The following is a 19085-nucleotide window of genomic DNA, read 5'->3' on the forward strand; positions in this document are numbered from 1 at the left end:
GGGTGGGGTGGGGGGTGGGGGTGGGGTGGGGGGATGGGGGGGTCACACTCATAAGGAAAACAAACTCACTCTCTTCCAGCAGCTATCAAATGCTAATAGCTCCTCAGCTAGGGGTGAGACTTTGTGCTGATGCCCCACCACCACATTGGGATACTGTCTGTCTTGAATGTGCACCAGTCTTGAGCACACTGTCACAACTGCTATAAATTCATATGTGCATTTGTCCTACTGTGTCTGGAAAACTTTTTTCCAGAGTCATCCATCACCTCTGCTTCTGGCTTTTACACTCTTTCTTCTCACTTCTTTCTGGATGATCCTTAAAACTCTGGGGGAGGGATATGACATAGATTTCCAATTTAGGGCTGAATATTCTTCAGTCTCTTTTTAGCTGCACATTGTCGAGTTGTTGGTCCCTATGCTAATCACCAACATTACACAAAGTAGCTTTTTTGCTAAGGGTTGAGAGATGTACTAATAGGCCATTAGGAGTTTTTTAAATACTAAGTCAATTTAGGAGAACAGTAGTAGTCTATTCTCCCCTAGAGATCAAGACCAGTAGAGACACAGATCATTGGCCCTCATGTTCCATCTCTTTGAGTGGGTCTTATATCCAAGAAAATATTCATGCACCTAACATTCGTGCCACTGTCATACAGAATCATGCCAGAAAAGTCATTACTGTAGCTCACAGGGTTCACAGCTGGGCAACAATGATGATTATGACTCTCCATCAGTAGCTTGTACAGCATCTTTTAGCACTATAAAAACTAACCAGTAAGAGTGAAGCGTCCAGGTCTGTACTCACTTTAATTTTCCATGTTTTATGACTCAAGCATGTGGTATCTTCCCCAATAGGGTCTTGCCATCAAGTTCTGGAGGGTAACTAAGAGCAAAGGCACTAGCCTGAAATGTTTAGGGGCCTTTGGGACATCACTTTCAAAACTCAAAAGGTAACCAGGTCCTGGTACTGGTGGTTTTTATTTGCTAGTATGTGGTGTCTAGTCAGGGGTACTGTCCTTCAGTGATAGGATAACTTCCCTGAAACTCTTCTATTATATGTATTAGGTATATATTTTACGATGCTTCTACAGTAGTAGGTTTCCATACGGCTTTTTCAAAAGGCCTTCAGGATTAGTTTTCCCTCCCCAGATTCCCTCCTCTACCTTGGCCTCCCATCCACCACCCCATTTAATCCTTATTTCATTATTCCTCTTTACCCCTTTAAATCACTATATTCTATCTGCCTTCCCTAGAGTGATCCCTTCCTTTCCTATGGCCCCCTACTAGTTATCTAACTTCTGTGGGTATTGCAAATTACATACACCTATCTAAAGATTTATAGCTAACATCTATATATGGAAGGAAAAATGTGATGTTTGCCTAACTAGGCCTGGGTTATATCATTCAGAATGACTATTTTCAGTTCAACCCATTTTCACTATTTATTTATTTGTTTGTTCGTTTGTTTGTTTATTAGTTTATTTGTTTTTTCAAGACAGGCTTTCTCTGTGTAACAGTCCTAGCTGTCCTGGAACTCACTCTGTAGACCAGGCTGGCCTCGAACTTATAGATCCACTTGCCTCTGCCTCCTGAATGCTGGGATTAAAGGCATGTATCACAATCTCTGGCAATTTTATTTTTCTTAACAGTTGAGTAATATTCCATTGTGCATTCCATTCCCTGGCTATTATGAATAGAGCATTAATTGAACATTGATGAGCAAGCATTGCCATAGTAAGATTTAGAGTTTTTTGAGTGCCCAAGAGTGGAATAGCTGGATTGTGTGGTAGATTGATTTTCAGTTTTTTGAGAAACCTCTACACCGATCTCCACAGTGGCTTTACTAGTCTGTAATCCCACCAGTGGTGAATAAGTGTTCTGTCCTACCCCACATCCTTACCAGCATCTGCTGCCATTTGTTTTCTTGATGTGGGCCATTCTGACTAGGTCAAGATGAAATCTCAAAGTAGTTTTAGTTTGCATTTCCCCATGGCTAGGGATGTTGAATATTTTTTGAATGCTCCTCGGACATTTGTATTGATCTTTTGAGAATTCTGTTTAGGGGGCTGAGACAGAACTGATTGCCTCAGTTCAAAGTTAGCTTAGACTATAAAGAGAGCTTCAGGCTATCTTGGGCTACAGAACAAGATCTTGTCTTAAAACAAACAAAGTAGGATAGATCTGTGCACTGAATGCAAAAAGTATGTGATTAAATGACTAAAAGATAACAGGGAAAACATTCAGGCTATTTTAAATGTTCCCTCATTGTAACAATGATTTATAATTCATCTTCTCTATCACCTCATTTATTCATTCATGGAAAAAATAATCCATGGTTGTTGGTAGAAGATTCTTGCCTCTGGTTTTTCCCCAGTATTTTAAAACTGTTCTCTAGTACAAAGACATTAAAGAAGCACATTACTTCCTCTTATGTTCTTGATATCTACATTGGCTGGAAAAGTCAACATTTATACTATGTATACAGTGTCAAGATGCCAAAAGACTGAACTATCTTTCTCTCTGACCCTCATATTTCTACTGAGGATACCCAAAGGACAACAAACTTTAGAACCCATCTCTCAGAATTTACGGATTGGACATAAAAGGCAATATAGAGATGTTCTGATCAAGAGTCACATTTTAGGAAAACGAAGCCCAGAGACATTACACTAAACAGAGATTACACAATAATTATAAGCATAATTTTTCATTATAATATGTACTATTTCAGGGTAGTTGTTCTTGATCATAAAATTCATCTAGGATGATTTCATTTTAAGATACATTTAGAAATGTATATATATATATATAAAATGTTACTTAGCAAAAAAGACTGTCAGAATTTAACTTTATCTAGAAGGCACTTATGGCCATCAATGACTCTACTGTTCTCTAATTCATCAATGACCACAGAGGTCAGTAAGGTCATGTGGAATGTCAACATCCATGCAAAATAGTCCCAGATCCCTGGCACTTTGTGTTCCTTTGATTTCTGTCCCCTCCTTTCATGTTAGTTATTAATTCTTACATCTATTGATGGAACTATATGCAACAGCCTCCATCCCTACACCCACACTTACTATGGCCAATGAGAACTGAGACATCAAATAAATGTGATATTTAAGACTATGACAAAGACAACTGCATAACAGAAGACAAACTAGAATATTTAGAATAGGAAACTTGTGATTTTTTTTTCACTTCGTCAGTTAAATAACAGAGATTAGAGTCAATGGTGGCAAACAGGATATTCTTAAGGGAGAAAAGAAATAGGAAACGATGGAAAAACAGTATATAATTAAAAATAAATTTAAAAAATAAAGTGAGATGCTATCAAGATACTCTTTACACAAATAAAAACAATGAACTGTGGAGATGATTTTTAAACTCAAGAACACTTGCATTTTTTGAATCAATATTTCTACACTGGTGGGCTTTGTTTTTCTAAGTAATAGATTCTATTTCTAAGTAATAGATTCTATTTCTGAGATATTCTATGTTAACAATAGCTGAGCTGAAAACAAATTTTCCATGCACCTTCCCTTCCCACTCCCACACATTAACAGCCTCCCCACTTATTGACATCTTGCACTTCAAAACAACAACTAGAAGGTTTTGTAACTATACAAATCTTCCCAAAGCGACAGTTGAAATTACCTGTAACACCACAGAACTGTGGGTATTGCTGGTAAAGATCCGTGTGTTTCCTGCCTTGCAAGACTGCAAATGGGAAGAGAGCCCCATTTCACTGCTTGCAAGGCACAGTTTCATGTGCTGGTCGTCCTCGTCCACAAGAGATCTGAAAGATTTATTAAATGAGAAGGTAAGAAAATGAAAATGTGCATAATTCACAATAATGATTGCTGACAGTCATCTATCTATGGAATACACTGAGGTTCATTTTACTACATTCTAATTTCATACCAGTCTACAGCATAGAAGAAAGGCACATGTTCAAAATGCTTTCCAAGAATAGAAAATGTAGAAAAGAACTGAGAAATCAACTAAAAGATATTTTTAAGATACAGTCTCAAGAAACTTTTAGGGTGACAATATTTGCTTTGTATATTTAGTTTACTATTCAAATAGCAATGTCATCAAATTGTGTCCTTCATGGTTATGCTTAATTTCAAGTACATAATTTTAGAAAGAAAAAACTAGTAACTGATGTAATCACTGCTCTCTATCAAGTACTTGCCAAGAACTTCACAGGTGAGCTCTTTTACTTTAAGACAACCAAATGCAAAAGGTCATATTATTAGCTCCCTTTTCCTTTCTTTTTATATTTTATTAATTGTGTATGAATGTCCGCCTGCATGCAGGTCCATACATCACAAGTGTGTCTGGTGCCTGTAGAGGTCAAAAGAAGGAGTCAGATTCCCCACAACAGGAGATACAGATGGTTGTGAGCCACCATGTGGGTGCTGGGAACTAAATTTTGGTCCTCTGCAAGAGCAGCAAATGTTCTCAACCAGTGAACTATCTTTTCAGTCCCTATCTTATTTTTGTTAAAGAGAGCAAAGTTAGAAATAACTTATCCAGGTTAGTCAAGCAATAGAATCAAGATTTAAATTTAAATATGGCTTTATTCCAATTCCCATACACCCATATTAATAAAAGTAAAAAAATAACTGCAATATATTAATGCAGTACTTCATTTTGCTGTTTTTAGTAATCACTCTAGTCAACTCTAACCAAATAAAATTTTACACATGAAATAAAAATTTTAGCTTTTTTTCCCCCTCAATTTTGGATTATTTACAGAAACAACTATATTCTACTAGCATTTCCATTTTTCAGAGAAATGAATAACTTAAGTAAATGAAAGACATTCCCAAGTATATAATAAAATATTAACTTTTCCCCCCAAAGGCTGTAAAAAAGATTGCCGAATATGGAGTCACCAAGACACTTAATTACCAGAGATGATAATTAATTTACAGGGCTTGATAGTTACAGGGCTTTCCTTAGGTTATACTAAAAATTGACCACCCTAGAATGATCTGTCATTATTTCTTACAAGCAGCCTTTTATACCCCTAACTCTACAAAGCTAAAATGGATTCTGGATCATGTGCCTAAGAACAAGGAGTCCTTGGCTCTGAATTGGTTTGGTTTGTGCATTCATGATGGATACTGCTAAGTAGATATTAGGAAAAGAAAGAATATCAATTTAAATTTTTCTACTTAGCTATAATTTCCTGAAATTTAAATTATTTGATTTCCTATCTAGACTATCTGATATCAAAGATTTCGCCCTTTTCCTGTAATATCTATAATCTGAGCTGCTCAGTTTTAATAAGAGTTTTAAGACTATAGCTACTTTATACACAAAGATGTTGCTTTTTGAATACTGACACCAATCAAGTGCTTTTAAATCCTGCAATAATTAGCAGAAATTCTTGCCTTAAGGGTGACATCAATTCTTTTTAACAATATTAGAGCCATAGTACAATGAAAAATGAATTAATAAAATATAACCATGTTTTATTCATCTCTCATAGATATTTAACAGAGAATAATTCAAATTAGGTTTTGACAAGCATAAAAGAAAATGAACATAGCCTTCCATTAAGGTTTCAGAAATAGCTTTAAAAGGAATGATATACGATATATATAATTTACATAGCATGCAAAATATTCATACACATGTTTGTAGACAGGCACTGGAATTTATAGCATCAATTGGAAAAGTCAGAAATAGATAGATGGTGTGGCACGTCTCTACCCAGAATATATCTATCCATCTAAAATTATTTTAATAGCAAATTCAAGCAGACTGTGCTATTAATTTCTATATTCCCTACACACAGCCTGGTATGAGAGGCTAATTTATGTCCTGTGACTGAATATGGAATCTCATTTCTGTGAATCATTCCAAAGACATTTCTTTATCATGCAGTGCTTAAATGGCCATCAATTATCATTTTTACAACAGGGACAGGAGTAAAGCTGCAGCTGCTCTCTCCTTATGACATATCCTAGAAGTTGCTTCTTTGAATAAACTACAGATAACAACTTGTTTACTTGTCATTTGTCCCTTGCTCTCAAATTTGAGAAGGTTTACATGAAAATGCAACCCTTTCTTAGTAATAGGAGAAGCTGGCTTTCTAATAATTACTTCAAAAGCTGGAGAAGCCTTCATACTTGACTTCTGGAATACTGAGGAGACTGATTCTTTAACATTCAAAACACTCCCTATTATTTCTGCGCCAGTAACAGTACATGTCATGTCAACCTTTTTAAGAGACTCAATATGCCCTTCTATCTTCTTTTTATTAAATTTATTGACTGCAAGGGAAGAACATTGTTCTTCAACACTGTAGGAAAGTAATAGCTTTCTCTTTTTGCAAAGCCCAGGCTACAATTATATCATGTTATGTTAAGAGATTGTTTATCAGACAGATTTCAGAACAAAATTTAAAAAAAGATTTATTTTTCAAGTCATATAGTTAAAACAATATGCATGCCAGTGGTTCTCAAAGGGCAGAGGAAAGGAAGGAATTTTGTTTCCAATCCCTGCCCCTCACCACACACACATCCCTTGACAATGTCTGTGGACATTTTTCATTGTACCAACTGAGAGAGGAGTAGGCAATTACTGTCATCTCTTGGGATGCTGCTAGACATACTACAGTAAACAGAACAATTCTGTATGTCAAAGATGTTCTCAGGGAAAAAAGTCAATGGTGCTAAGGTTGAGAAACCCTGGTATAGAGGGAATGACTTCCACATGAAGTGTTTATCAAGTAATTTCATGTTTTAAATATTTCCCAATCCTTGGCTTGACTCCACAGAGTAATGTTAGCAGTACAAAAACACAGTGGGAATTATTAATTACACTAAATCTTCTAAATCCATCTTAGCAGAATACCTCAGCTCTCCTCATTCCTAACATTTGGAAAACTTGAGTGTTTACAACAGATCAGTAGATAATAGCTCTGATGTTTATAAGATAATTATGTAGAAAATATTTTTATATTTTATATAAGAATAACAATTTCTTAATTCTGCTTAAAACAACTGTTGACTTGATTTAATTTTACATAACAAGTTAGAATCTTGTAAATCTTGAGCAAATCCTGCCATTTTATAAATACTAAAAGGTTACTTAGAGGAGACAATGTCTAAAACTTGAATCTTTCTGCAATAACATGAGAATCTATATATGGCTGCCAAACTAAGCCTGCACACTGAACACATTTTATTTTCAAATCAACAATGAACCACCAAACAGAAAACTAATCTTTCACAAAATGTGTTTGGTAAAGAAAATAATCACTGTTTTGCTGCTGTAGCTGTTGAAGAGCTATGGTTTAGAGACGAGGCCCCCTCCACACCATTTTACTAAAACCACTGCAAACAGACAAAACGTTAAACATTTAGCAGTGCATTTACTTACAGTGTTGTTTGAAGGAAGAAAAAAAATCAAAGCAATTTGTTATTTTGTTAAGAAAGCAATGCCAACATTGTAATCTTGTCTCAAACTTTCCATATTTTACAAGAACCTCAAGGAAAACATATATAAATAATACAAGTGGAGAAATTCATATAGACAAGTATACAAATAGTTAACAGATAAAAATGTTCAATTTCTTCAGTATTCCAGAGCATGCAAATCAATGCACAGCATCTATCTTTTAAACCTATAAATTATCAAAGAGTAGAGCACAAGACACACTCAAAATCACTAGTGCAGACATGCATGAAGTCCCTAGGGTCTAGGTGGAGCTGTTCATCCAAATGGATATTTGACAAAAGGCCTCAAAATTACTAGACCAGTCCTTTTCTTTCCTTCTTTTTTGATAATGAAGGATTGTGCATTACATTTATAACCTAGAAGACTGCCACCCAAAGAGTGCTCTCTAACTCTTGTTAAGATGTTTCCTATACAGAACAGTGATGAGTATGTTCATTTGCTCAAGGTTCTATTAATAACAGAATAGTCTTATAAATTACTATGCCAATCACATTTGTTGGTATGCTCCAGGGGAGGGCACCTCTAATTTGCATTGAGTCCAAACTCAGAAACTCCCTCTGAAATGTCCTCAATCTCTACATCCAAAAGACTAACTGTACTGAAACCAGTTCTATTGTGTTAGAAATTGAGGTATCATCTTGGTAAGTTATAAAATGCACATTTCATATTCTTGGCTTCTAGCACCACAAACACAAATCCATTTTAAATGCAAATGCCAAGGAAGGTGACATTTCACTGTCACGTCAAGGAAAAGAGAATAGTTTAGTGCTTTTTGAAATTATTATCATGAGAATACATTAAATCCAGATGACTTCTCTTGGTATAAAAGTTATGTATGCCAACTTATACACTGGTGGCTTAACTTTTAGTTTACAAATAAAGAACCGTACACTGACATTGTGAGGAAATAATCTGCCTTATACATTCCTGAAGTGCTTGGAATTTGTCAGAAAAAAAACCATGAATCAGAAAAGAATGTAAAGTATATGAACAACAGCTTTATTGTTTCTCTCTATTCAGTTACTGGTTAGTTTCATGGTGCAACTTTTGGCTTGCCATCATTTCCTTAGACATATTAAATCTAACATGCATTGTAATAACACAGTTTCACTACAACAAACCACTTGTGTCTCTTGAGTTAGTCCTAAAGTATAACACAAATATCTTAAGTTCCCAGATAGATAATGTTATCATAACCAAAAGTTACTGCCAGTGGGTGAGCATGTAAGAATGGCAGCACTAACAAGACAATAAACAAGACAGCCATAAATGCTTTAACAGTGCCACAAAGCAGACAAGTTCATCAAGTCAACAACTTATCCTTTCCACAACCCGGCCCTCGGGAAAAGAAAAGACAGATTGCAAACTCACAGTTTTAAAAGAAAATCAAGAAAGGGGTTTTCTTCAAAGAAGTACTCTCCTTCCATTTGTTTGTCTGCTCTGAAGTAGAGAAGTGTCTGCTAGCAGCAGCATTTGCTAAATGAAACATTTCTTGTGATAAAGTTGCATGGCAGGTGGAGGAGAAATTCTGCCACCTGTTCTCATGCTCATTTGAATTGGAGTGCTAAATCTGTCAAGATATTTCCTTCCACCCTTGAGAAGTAAATCAAAAACTTAAGATGATAGGATCCATTTCCCACTAGTTTTCAGATAGATTCAAAGTATGAATTGAATGTTAAAGATATTAATGGATTTTTTCTCCTCTACCCATCCCAAACAAAAACTGAATGATAAATCACACAAATTTCAATATTCATACTCATTCATTTTATCTTTCTCTATCATAAAAACTAGGGAAATACAAAATTAAAATCAGGAAAAAAATGTCCAACTGCTGAAATAAAATAAATAAATCTGATACAGTTGTTTCAAAAGTGAAAAAAATCCATTGTACTTCAATAATTGAAATATCAGTTTACTAACTAAAGTGTCATTTACATGAAGAAATTAAAAATATCATGGTAGCCTGTATGAATAAGGCATAAATTAATTGCTGGCTAAGAAATGTATGGACAACATATCTCCTTAAAAAGATTAGGCTCAAAAGGAATCAAAAGAACAAAGCTTTAGTGAGTTATTTCTATTTTATGATAAATGTTAGGTCTATTATTAATGATCAGAAATGGTTTTACTAAAAGAAATTTTTAGCATAGGCAACATTTTTATTTTTATCAATAGCTGCTATGTTTTCAATATTCTGTTTCTGCCATGATAATACAAGCATCCAGAAAAAGAAAAATAATCAAGGTATTAAGAATATGTTAAAATGGCATTTCGAAGTTAAGAAAGTATTGTGCGTATTTCTCATATTCATACATCCATCACATTCAAAATAGAATTACATTACTAAGTAGCTGATGTCCATAATAACATAGGAATAAGATCATTTACTCAGCACCTGCTGTGTACTAGGCACTGTGCCAGGCACATTCTCATATGGTACTTAATCCTCATGACAATCCCACTTTCAAGACTGGGAACTGAAGCTCGGGGAGGTTAATGCTTCACATACATATCATAACTATGACTCCAAACCCATGTCTAAACCTAGAGTCAACATTGTTTCCATTACATGAGGACTAAAAGTTAAAAATAGAGAGTAGAGACCGTACAATGATTCACATTTAAAAGCTTATTTTATAAATACAAGAAAGATATCATAAAAATACATTCTGTTGCAGGAAAGTAATTTTCTGATTTAACTAACTGCATCCAAAATACCCTGCTTTGGGAGAGGATGATGGTGAGAGAACAGTTAACAGGTACAAGGTCCAGATGTTTCAGTACAATGACTTCTAATGATCTATATTATAGGATAACTATGGTTGATGAGAATTAACTGAAGACTTAAAAATAGCTAGTAGTGAAATTTTTAATATTCTCAAAATAAAGAAATAACAAATATCCAGGGTTATATACACCAATTTCATTGTTCTGATTATTGCACATCATATGTGTATATAGAGATATCACAGCAGATGTTATGAATATGTAAAATTACTAAAATGCCATTTATAAAATTGAAAATAAACCATTTTAGTGAAGCATGCTTGTAGGCTTAACTACTTGAGATGCTGAGATAGGAGGATCTCTTGAGCATAGGAGTTTGAGAGTAGTCTGGACAACACAGAAAGACCTTGTTCCCCTCATACAAAAAGGTAATAAATGGGGCTAGAGAGATATCTTGGTATTTAAGGGTATTTTCTGCTCTTCCAGACAACCTGATTCCCAGCACCCACAGGAGACAGTTCATAACTTTCTTATAACTCCAGCTCCAGGGAATCCAACACCCTTTTCTAGCCTCCAATAGTACCTGCGCAAACATGGGAAACACACATGCATACACACATGCACACAAGTACACAAGTACACACACACACACACACACACACACACACATATACTCAGGCACTAACTCATAAAAAATAAAATAAATCTTTTAAAAACTAGTAAAATAAACATATTATAAAAATAAAGTGTCTACTTTTATCACTCTAGTTTCATAAAAAAACAGTATCAATGGTAAAAAAGTATGTGTCAATATGTGGGAAGGAGTAGTACTTCCTGGATCATAATTCAGATCAAGTTTAGGGAGATTTTGACATTACTGCATTTAAAAGAACAGATTTTGAATTCCACTGCTGACTATCATCATCACAAAAATAGCACTATGACACAGATGAGGGAATTGGGCTAGACAAATGGGATGACAAATGATACTCCATTAGATAACTGTAATAGGATGAAAGTTAATTATCCAAACCCAAAAGCATTTGCACGGAATATTTCAATCCTGTCCTTGAACAACTCTAAAATTAATAATTTTGCTCTCAACCTACCATATTTTAAGACTGTTCTGCTCTCTTCATTTAAAACACTGATACTAATTAAATTACATCAAGTTTCATATACCTTGACAAAAATGTAATATTTTGGAGATAAAAAGATGAGCACATAGGTAGACAGTGGGTAAATACATGGAAATATGTATGAATGGGTGGGTGGATGAATTGTAGAGGATAGTGAACAAATAGAATTCACTATATATTCTGAAGTAAAAATAAAACACTGAGTGAAGAAACAAATTATTGACTGTTCATTCCATTCCTGACATACAGAAAACATCTCATCCACAGAGCCCATTTCCTTTAGACAGCCACAATCATGAGAGATTACACACAGGGTTTGTGGTGATTTGAGCATGGCCCCCATAGACTCATATATTTGGATGCTTAGGGAATGGCACTATTAGGAGGTGTGGCCTTGTTGGAGGAAGTGTGTCACTGGGAGTGGGATTTGAGGTTTCAAAGCTGAAGCCAGGTCTAGTGGCTCACTGTCTCTTCCTGCTGCCTGTGGATCTGGATGTAGAACTCTCAGCTCCTTCTCCAGCATCATGTCTGCCTGCATGCTGCCATGTTCCCCTCCGTGATGATAATGGACTTAACCTCTGTAAGCCAGCCCCAATTAAATTATGTTCCTTTATAAGGACTGCCATGGTCACTGTGTCTCTTCACAGCAATAGAAGCCCTAAGACAGGGGTATGGGTATAAGAAGATGGCAGTATGCACAAGTCAGTTGGGGGAAACAGCAAGTACTCCAATTATAGAGAGGACACAGAAGTTATCCTCTAGTAACACACAAACCTTTTGGCAGAATGTTCTACCCTCCAGCCATTAATCAATCAGGCCTGACTATCAAGAAGACTCAGTATACCTGCAGCTTCAAGTTTAGCTTCTCTTCTTTCAATTCTCAATGAAGAAAGTGGAATGGACACTCCATCTCCTTCAATATCAAGCCAACTTGCTTTGAAACTGTTTTCTTACAGAGCATTGGTCAACTCTAGTGTCATTTTACCTCCATTATCTATAGCTCACCAATTCTGAAATTTGACTATTATGTTATGACATATCTAAATAAAAGATTCATGCTATGAACAAACTGGGTTTCACCTGCCTAGAATTCCAGTTTATTAAATATTCAAACACTCAAGTTATACAACTTCAATATTTATTTAGAAAGCAGACACCATAAACCACAATCAAATTAGCAACCACCAAGAGAGATCTATTGGGGAAAAGAAGAATCATTAGTCTAGTAGGATAAAAAGTGAAAAGCCTAACCTAATTTTCCGGATTGTCCAGTTATATTTAACTTATTTTTTTTATTATTTTATGTGTACATATCTTTTGCATGCATGTTGTGAAGTAGTAATAAAACACCACCTTAATTTGAGATAATGAGACACAATCCTCTTTCACTCCTTTACATATAGAACATTAAACAGGGCTTTTATGCAAATTATAGCATATGACTCTGAGTAGGTGAGAAGCACACAGAAAGAAATGAGTCATCGAGTAAGTGAGAATACTAATGGGGTGTTAAAAGTTTTCCCACTGGTTAGAAAACAGTACCTACTATCTTCACTATATCTTCATGAGCTATTCCTTACAGTAACAGTTTCAAGTCTTTTCACATGTCTACAGTATTTTATATGGAAATGAATTTGACTACATAGTCCCCAATGATCCTTTCTGGAAACCTAGTCAATCAGAACAAATTTCAGGAATCTCAAATACATCCTGTTATCATGCATCCAAATGAACCATGGATAAAATATTTTGGTTTCTAAAAGGCAAATGCCATCATCAAAACACTTCTGTCATCCCCATTTTATATATTTATGATGATTAATTTCATATGTATTATGGTTTAGCATTTTTGCAGATAACTGTTCTTATAGCTTAGAAAACTATCTCTTTGCTCAAAGGCATTTAGTTAAGCACAATTTGCTAAACAAAAACTCAACTCTACATTCTTGACTTCAAGATATCTGGGTCTAGTCCTCCTTAACTGAGCATCCCAACTAATTCATGATAAAGATTCTTGATTAGAGAATAAATAAAATTTAAATTTATATTATAAATTAACAGCCATTTTGCTTTAGAGTATATTGTTTTTATCAGGTACTACCATGCCTTTTGTCCACATTCAACCAAATAGTATGGAAAACAATCTTAAATTTAATTATTCACTTAATTTACAACTCCCAGCATTCCCCCATTGTTCTTATACATCACATGTTCGGGGATAGGGGCAGAGAAATAAAAGAAGTGGGTAGGAGGTGTGGTAACCATGAAAGAGATATGAAGAAGCCTTGTGAAAACCCACTAGTTTTTTTTTAAAAATATGTGTATGAGTGTTTTGTCTTCCTGTATATCTATATGCCATGAGCATGTACAATGGCTGTGAAGGCCAGATGAGGGTTTTAAGCCACCATGTGGGTGCTAGTAATTGAACCTGGGTCCTCAGGAATTGTAGCCAGTGCTTCTTAATCAGTGAGTCATCTCTCCAGACCATGTAAACATGTTAGTTTTTAAAGATTATATATATATTTAAAAACATTCATTCAGAAGTATCCTCCAGGAGGGGGTAATATTCTCACAGGCATGGGTGATTAAAAATCTCATTGCCAAGAACAATATACTACCCTTTGAGTTATTATTGGTCACGAAGACAACACAGGCTATTGTCACTGCTCTTTTTGCCTACCAGAACTCCTGCTACTGAAGATATCACATACTTTGGTAAAAATTAACCTCAAACTAACCAGAAAATGTCCTCTGCCGGCTAGCTTTTATAGTGCCATAAGGTGCTTCCGAGACTGCTAGGGGGAGAAAAGACATCAGTGTTCTTACCCAATGTTACAATGCCAACATGCCAGGAAATATGTGCCCACTGGTGCAATAGCGGTATGACTATTATGGGATAACCAATTCCTCTCTTGATTGGATTTGTGAAGCATGTTCCACATAAGGTATTTCATGCCTGGTACTATAAACGTGATGAAAACTTCAGGGAAATAATAGATCCTAGAGAGGAACCTACTGTTGTTGTTTTAAATGGTAACGTTGTCAAACTCTTTTGAAAATATTTTATTTATGTTTAGACTCATAGATGTGCATGGATCTCAACCTTGGTCAGAGAAGCTTCATATCACAGTAGGTAGCTGTTAATGCAGAGACTAATGAGTCTGTTCAAAGTGCTGAGAATAATGATTTGAGTTCTCAGCAACAGACAAGTCACTTAACAATCTCTCCCAACCCCAGGCTCAGTAAACATTATAGAAGGGATAAAAAGGATGCAAGAGCCAAAGCATAGGGAAAAGTGCTTTGAAATGCTGTCATCTGGTCATGACATGTTTGCTGCACTCATGAACTCACAACAGCTGTTGTTGGCTGCATAAGGTCAAGACAAGTAAAAATTTCAGGAAGGTTGGGGAAGGGTCACCAAGGCCTCACCCCTAGTTGAGGAGCTACTGGCAGTTGATAGCTAGCTGCTAGAGGAGGGACAGTCACTTTTCTTTGAGGCTGAGTCTAGGTAGATTTCCTGTATGTTCGTGGAGGGGCCTACACCAACATTCACATGGGCAGTACATGAATTGTGTTTATTGGGTTATAAAAAAGTAATCAATTAAAAAAAAGAGGACATGAAGTTGAGAGGATGAAGTGCTGAGAGTGGACCAGGGGATGTTGGAGGGTGCAGTGAGTAGGGAGGGGTTCATAAGATCAAGATACATTATGTACATATATGACATTTTCTATGAATAAAATACTTTAAAAAGAAATTCACTTAATTTCAATCTGATATCTGCCAAGCTTCTGTAGTTACTATGAAGCTCTTATGTGTTAAAATTTATAACATAAGGAAATATAGATGATTTCTGAATACAAAACTACTGTTTTTCTTTAAGCATTATTCAGATTCATTCTGACTCTTTTTACTAGACTGTACACATAAAACACATCATTATTTAAATGTATGTATACTAGTAAAAAAAAATATAACCTGCCTGAAAAAGTTTTCCCTGTGAAGACAAAAGGCATGAAATAGGTCATATAACCTTTAAAGTTAAGAGTACTTGCAATCTTAAAAAGACTATAATTTTATTTCTTTATCAATTTACCAACTGACATACTATGGTAACATATTTGGGTACTTGGCTAATTGCTTTTAGTGAAACTACTGTCACTCTGGGTCAGCACCATGGAATTTACTAACAATGATGCACAGAATCCGGAGAGCCACATCTTACCATCTAATGAGACAATGATGTAATACTACATATTCCAATGGATATGCTCAATAATACAATGTAAAGAGGAACTATATGGGGTTATAGTCCAAAAATTACTCTCTCTAGGGTCACTCATACATTCAGCATTCATGGAGCATTTCTTACGTGCCAGACACTATATTAAGAAACAGAAATACAAACATCAGGCAGGGTAGTTGCTTGCTAAGTCATCACAGTCAGACAAATAATTACTAACTGATTAAATTATATAAAATTATAATAGATTCTTACTATTTTGTACCAATGAATTTCATGTATAATTCATGTAAACCAACACCAACCTTAGTTGAAATTTGTTCCCTAATCTCTAAGGATATCCATCCTTCCTTCCTTTCTTTCTTTAAAAAATGTGTATGGGTGTTTTGCCTACATGTATGTCTGTGTACCACTTGTGTGCCTGGGTGCCTACAGAGGTCAGAAGAGGGCATCAGAACCCCCTGAACTGGAGCTACAGACGGTTGTGAGCTACCATGTAAATACCGAGAATCTAACTCAGGCCCTCTAAAAGAGCAACAGCAGATCTTAACCCATGAGTCATTTTTCCAACCCTGTTATTCCTTCTTTTTTAGCATATAAGCATCAATGTAAAAAAAATTATTTCTTCTAGATCTGGCTATCTCCAAAGCAAGATTGATAAATAAATAATAGTAATTATTAAAAAAATGTAACCTGGAATTATAATTATATGAAACAAAGCCAAAGTTTATAATGATGTGACAGTAAAACACATTTCCATAGAAGCATGCTCTAGCTGCATCTATTTAAATTCTCTGACAATATATCTACAGAAAATATGAGCCAGGTCTCTAGTTTATTTAAAATGAAACTTTGGTTACAGTTCCACAAACTTCTTTATAGTTGTGAATCTTTCAGAAATGATTATACATACACACTCTTGTAGGGAGCTGTGCTAAGAGATCATGAATTAGATAATCTGTTTACAACTTAGAACATGCATATATTCTTCAAACTTCTTTTTCAATTATCTTGCATTTCCACTCAAAATAAAGTAAAGTAACTTAATTGGGACCATATTTTACCACAGGAGAATACAAGTGAACATATCTATAAAGAGAGATCTATTTGAGGCTTTGTTGTGAGCTGGCCTTTAACATTAACTATAACACAGTCAAGAAAATGGTATCTAAAAATTGTAAAAGGAAACACAAATCAGAGCTAAGTAAAATCATCCAACAGAAACATACACAGAAGAAGTAAAAGTGATTAGGCATTTCAAAGCACATAAGATAACAAAAAGTGGTTTCTAAGATCCCTTCCAGCTCCTAGACTGAAAGAACATTAAATGAGATCATTTGATTGGTCAATGAAAAACCATTGTAATTTTGGCAGTACTAGAATTGAATGCAGGGCAACTGCTTTATCACTCCGCTATATTTTCAGTCAAAAAACAAAAGAAAAATTAAACTAGATGACTTTGCAATGGTTATTAAATGTTATTTCGGAATTTTGAAAACACCTACAGTGAGAAATATGAATGTGGATGGAACAAAAGAAGGGAGAGCATGGGCAGAAGAATGGCATACAAACACTGGCCTGAGCTTAACACACTAATTTAGCATTCTCCTAATGTGTCAATTTCAAAATTGTAGTGCCTGATAACACAATATTCAAAACTTTTAAAGCTAAAATGTGGCTGATGAGATGGCTTACTAGGTAAAGGTGCATGCTACCAAGCCTGCCAATCTGAATTTGATATATGGAATTGACATGTTGGAAAGCATCTTAGTTTCTGCTCTGTTACTGTGAAGAAACACCATGACCAAGAACACTCTTATAGAAGAAAGCATTAAATTGGAGGCTTGCTTACAGTTTTGGAGGGTTAGTACATTATCATCATGGCAGGAAGCAGACAGGCATGGTGCTGGAGCAGTAGATCCTGACCTACAAGCAGCTGACAGAAAGAGAGACTGGGCCTGGTGTGGGCTTTTGAAGCCTAGTGACATGCCTCCTTCATCAAGGCCATGCCTCGTAATCTTTCCCAAACAGTTCTAACTAGGGACCAAGCCCTCAAACATATGAGCCTATGGGGCCATTCTCACTTAAACCACTACAAAAGAAGAGAACCAATTTTTGCAAGTTGTCCTTTAACCTACATACACACCATGATACATGTGCATGTATACACAATAAGTAAATTTAATAAAATAATAAAGAGAAAATACTATCAAGCTTCCCTATCTTCCATACAACTAAGAAAACAGTGTCTAGAGAGCTGGGTAACTGGCTCTGAGTTCAAAACTTCCCTTCATTGACTGCAAGTTTAGTAACAGTACTTTTCAGGTCTTAGTAACTTGAATCAGTTTTAAAACTCAGTAACAGAAGCTCACCTGTTGTTGGCTTTTTTTTTTTTTTTACTCTTTTTGGGGGTCTGCCACCCAGCTCCCAAATAAATCACTCATGGAGGCTTATTATTACTTATGAATGTCTGGCGTTAGCTTGGCTTCTTTCTTGCCAGCTTTCCATCTACTTTTGCCTCTGGGATTTTCCTGTTCTTTTACTTCTGTAAATCTTACTCTTAACTCCTTGGCTTGCTCTGTAGCTGACCCCTGGAGTCCTCCTCCTCCTCCTCCGACTGCTAGCTCTCTTCTTCCAGATTTCTCCCTCTATATATTCTCTCTGCCTGCCAGCCCCGCCTGTCCTTTCTCCTGCCTTCCTATTGGCCATTTATTTCTTTATTAGACCATCAGGTGTTTAGACAGGCACCGTAACACAGCTTCACAGAGTTAAACAAATGTAACATAAACAAAAGTAACACACCTTGAAATAATATTCTACTACGCTCACCTGCTGTTATTTCACTGTTTTAACTTCATTCAACAATTGGTAATCAAGGAACACTCAAGCTTCAATACTTTCTCATTTTCCTACTGGAGACCTAGCCCTATAAAGGGCATAAGAAAGACTATCAATCACATAATTATATGCCATTGTTTGATAATTCTAAAATACATTAAAAATTTTAATTGCATTCAATTTTGTTGATTCATAATCCAAAGTGAGTGTGTTTTAACTGAGACACATGAAGACATTATAAAAGGCTCTCAGCAACCTATGTTTATTTGACTTTTCAGAGATGTGTGAAAGCCTTCTAGTTGTGATTGGTTTCCATCAAATGTAGTGGGTAGCCATTCCAGCTTTGATCTGGAAGTTCCAACCCCCATTGAGGCTTCAGCAACTGTCATGCCTACAAGGTGGGGTCAAGGGAGGCGCTGAGAGACCCGAGATCTGGATGGGCCAGCGCGCTCTCTGTTGCTGGACTCTAGAAGGTGGAAGTTGATGGAGCAGAGCTCCAAAGAACACCGCTGGACTGCGATACACCTTCCCCAGACCCCGCGACCTATCTATCCCTTCATTTGTAAGTTACCCACTAAATAAATCTTCTTTTTAACTATGTGGAATGGCCTTAATAATTTCACCAATATCTGGTTCCCAACGTTAAATCAAACATTAT

General features: G+C 35.7%; 1 protein-coding gene across 8 annotated transcripts in view; it reads right to left on the reverse strand.

Moving 5' to 3' along the window:
• The window catches only part of Klhl13 (kelch like family member 13), a 158040-nt gene that overhangs the window by 31448 nt on the left and 107507 nt on the right, over positions 1-19085 (reverse strand). For 7 of the 8 annotated variants that reach the window (XM_028887293.2, XM_028887287.2, XM_028887288.2 and 4 more), the window contains one exon: positions 3658-3799. In XM_028887293.2, the coding sequence (XP_028743126.1) occupies positions 3658-3799 (142 nt within the window). Of the gene's footprint in view, positions 1-3657; positions 3800-8850; positions 9188-19085 lie in introns of those variants that run through there. The other variant, XM_028887295.2, reaches the window with a different exon arrangement.

The sequence above is a fragment of the Peromyscus leucopus genome, chromosome X (genome assembly GCF_004664715.2).
Source record: "Peromyscus leucopus breed LL Stock chromosome X, UCI_PerLeu_2.1, whole genome shotgun sequence".
Taxonomy (NCBI): Eukaryota; Metazoa; Chordata; class Mammalia; order Rodentia; family Cricetidae; genus Peromyscus; species Peromyscus leucopus.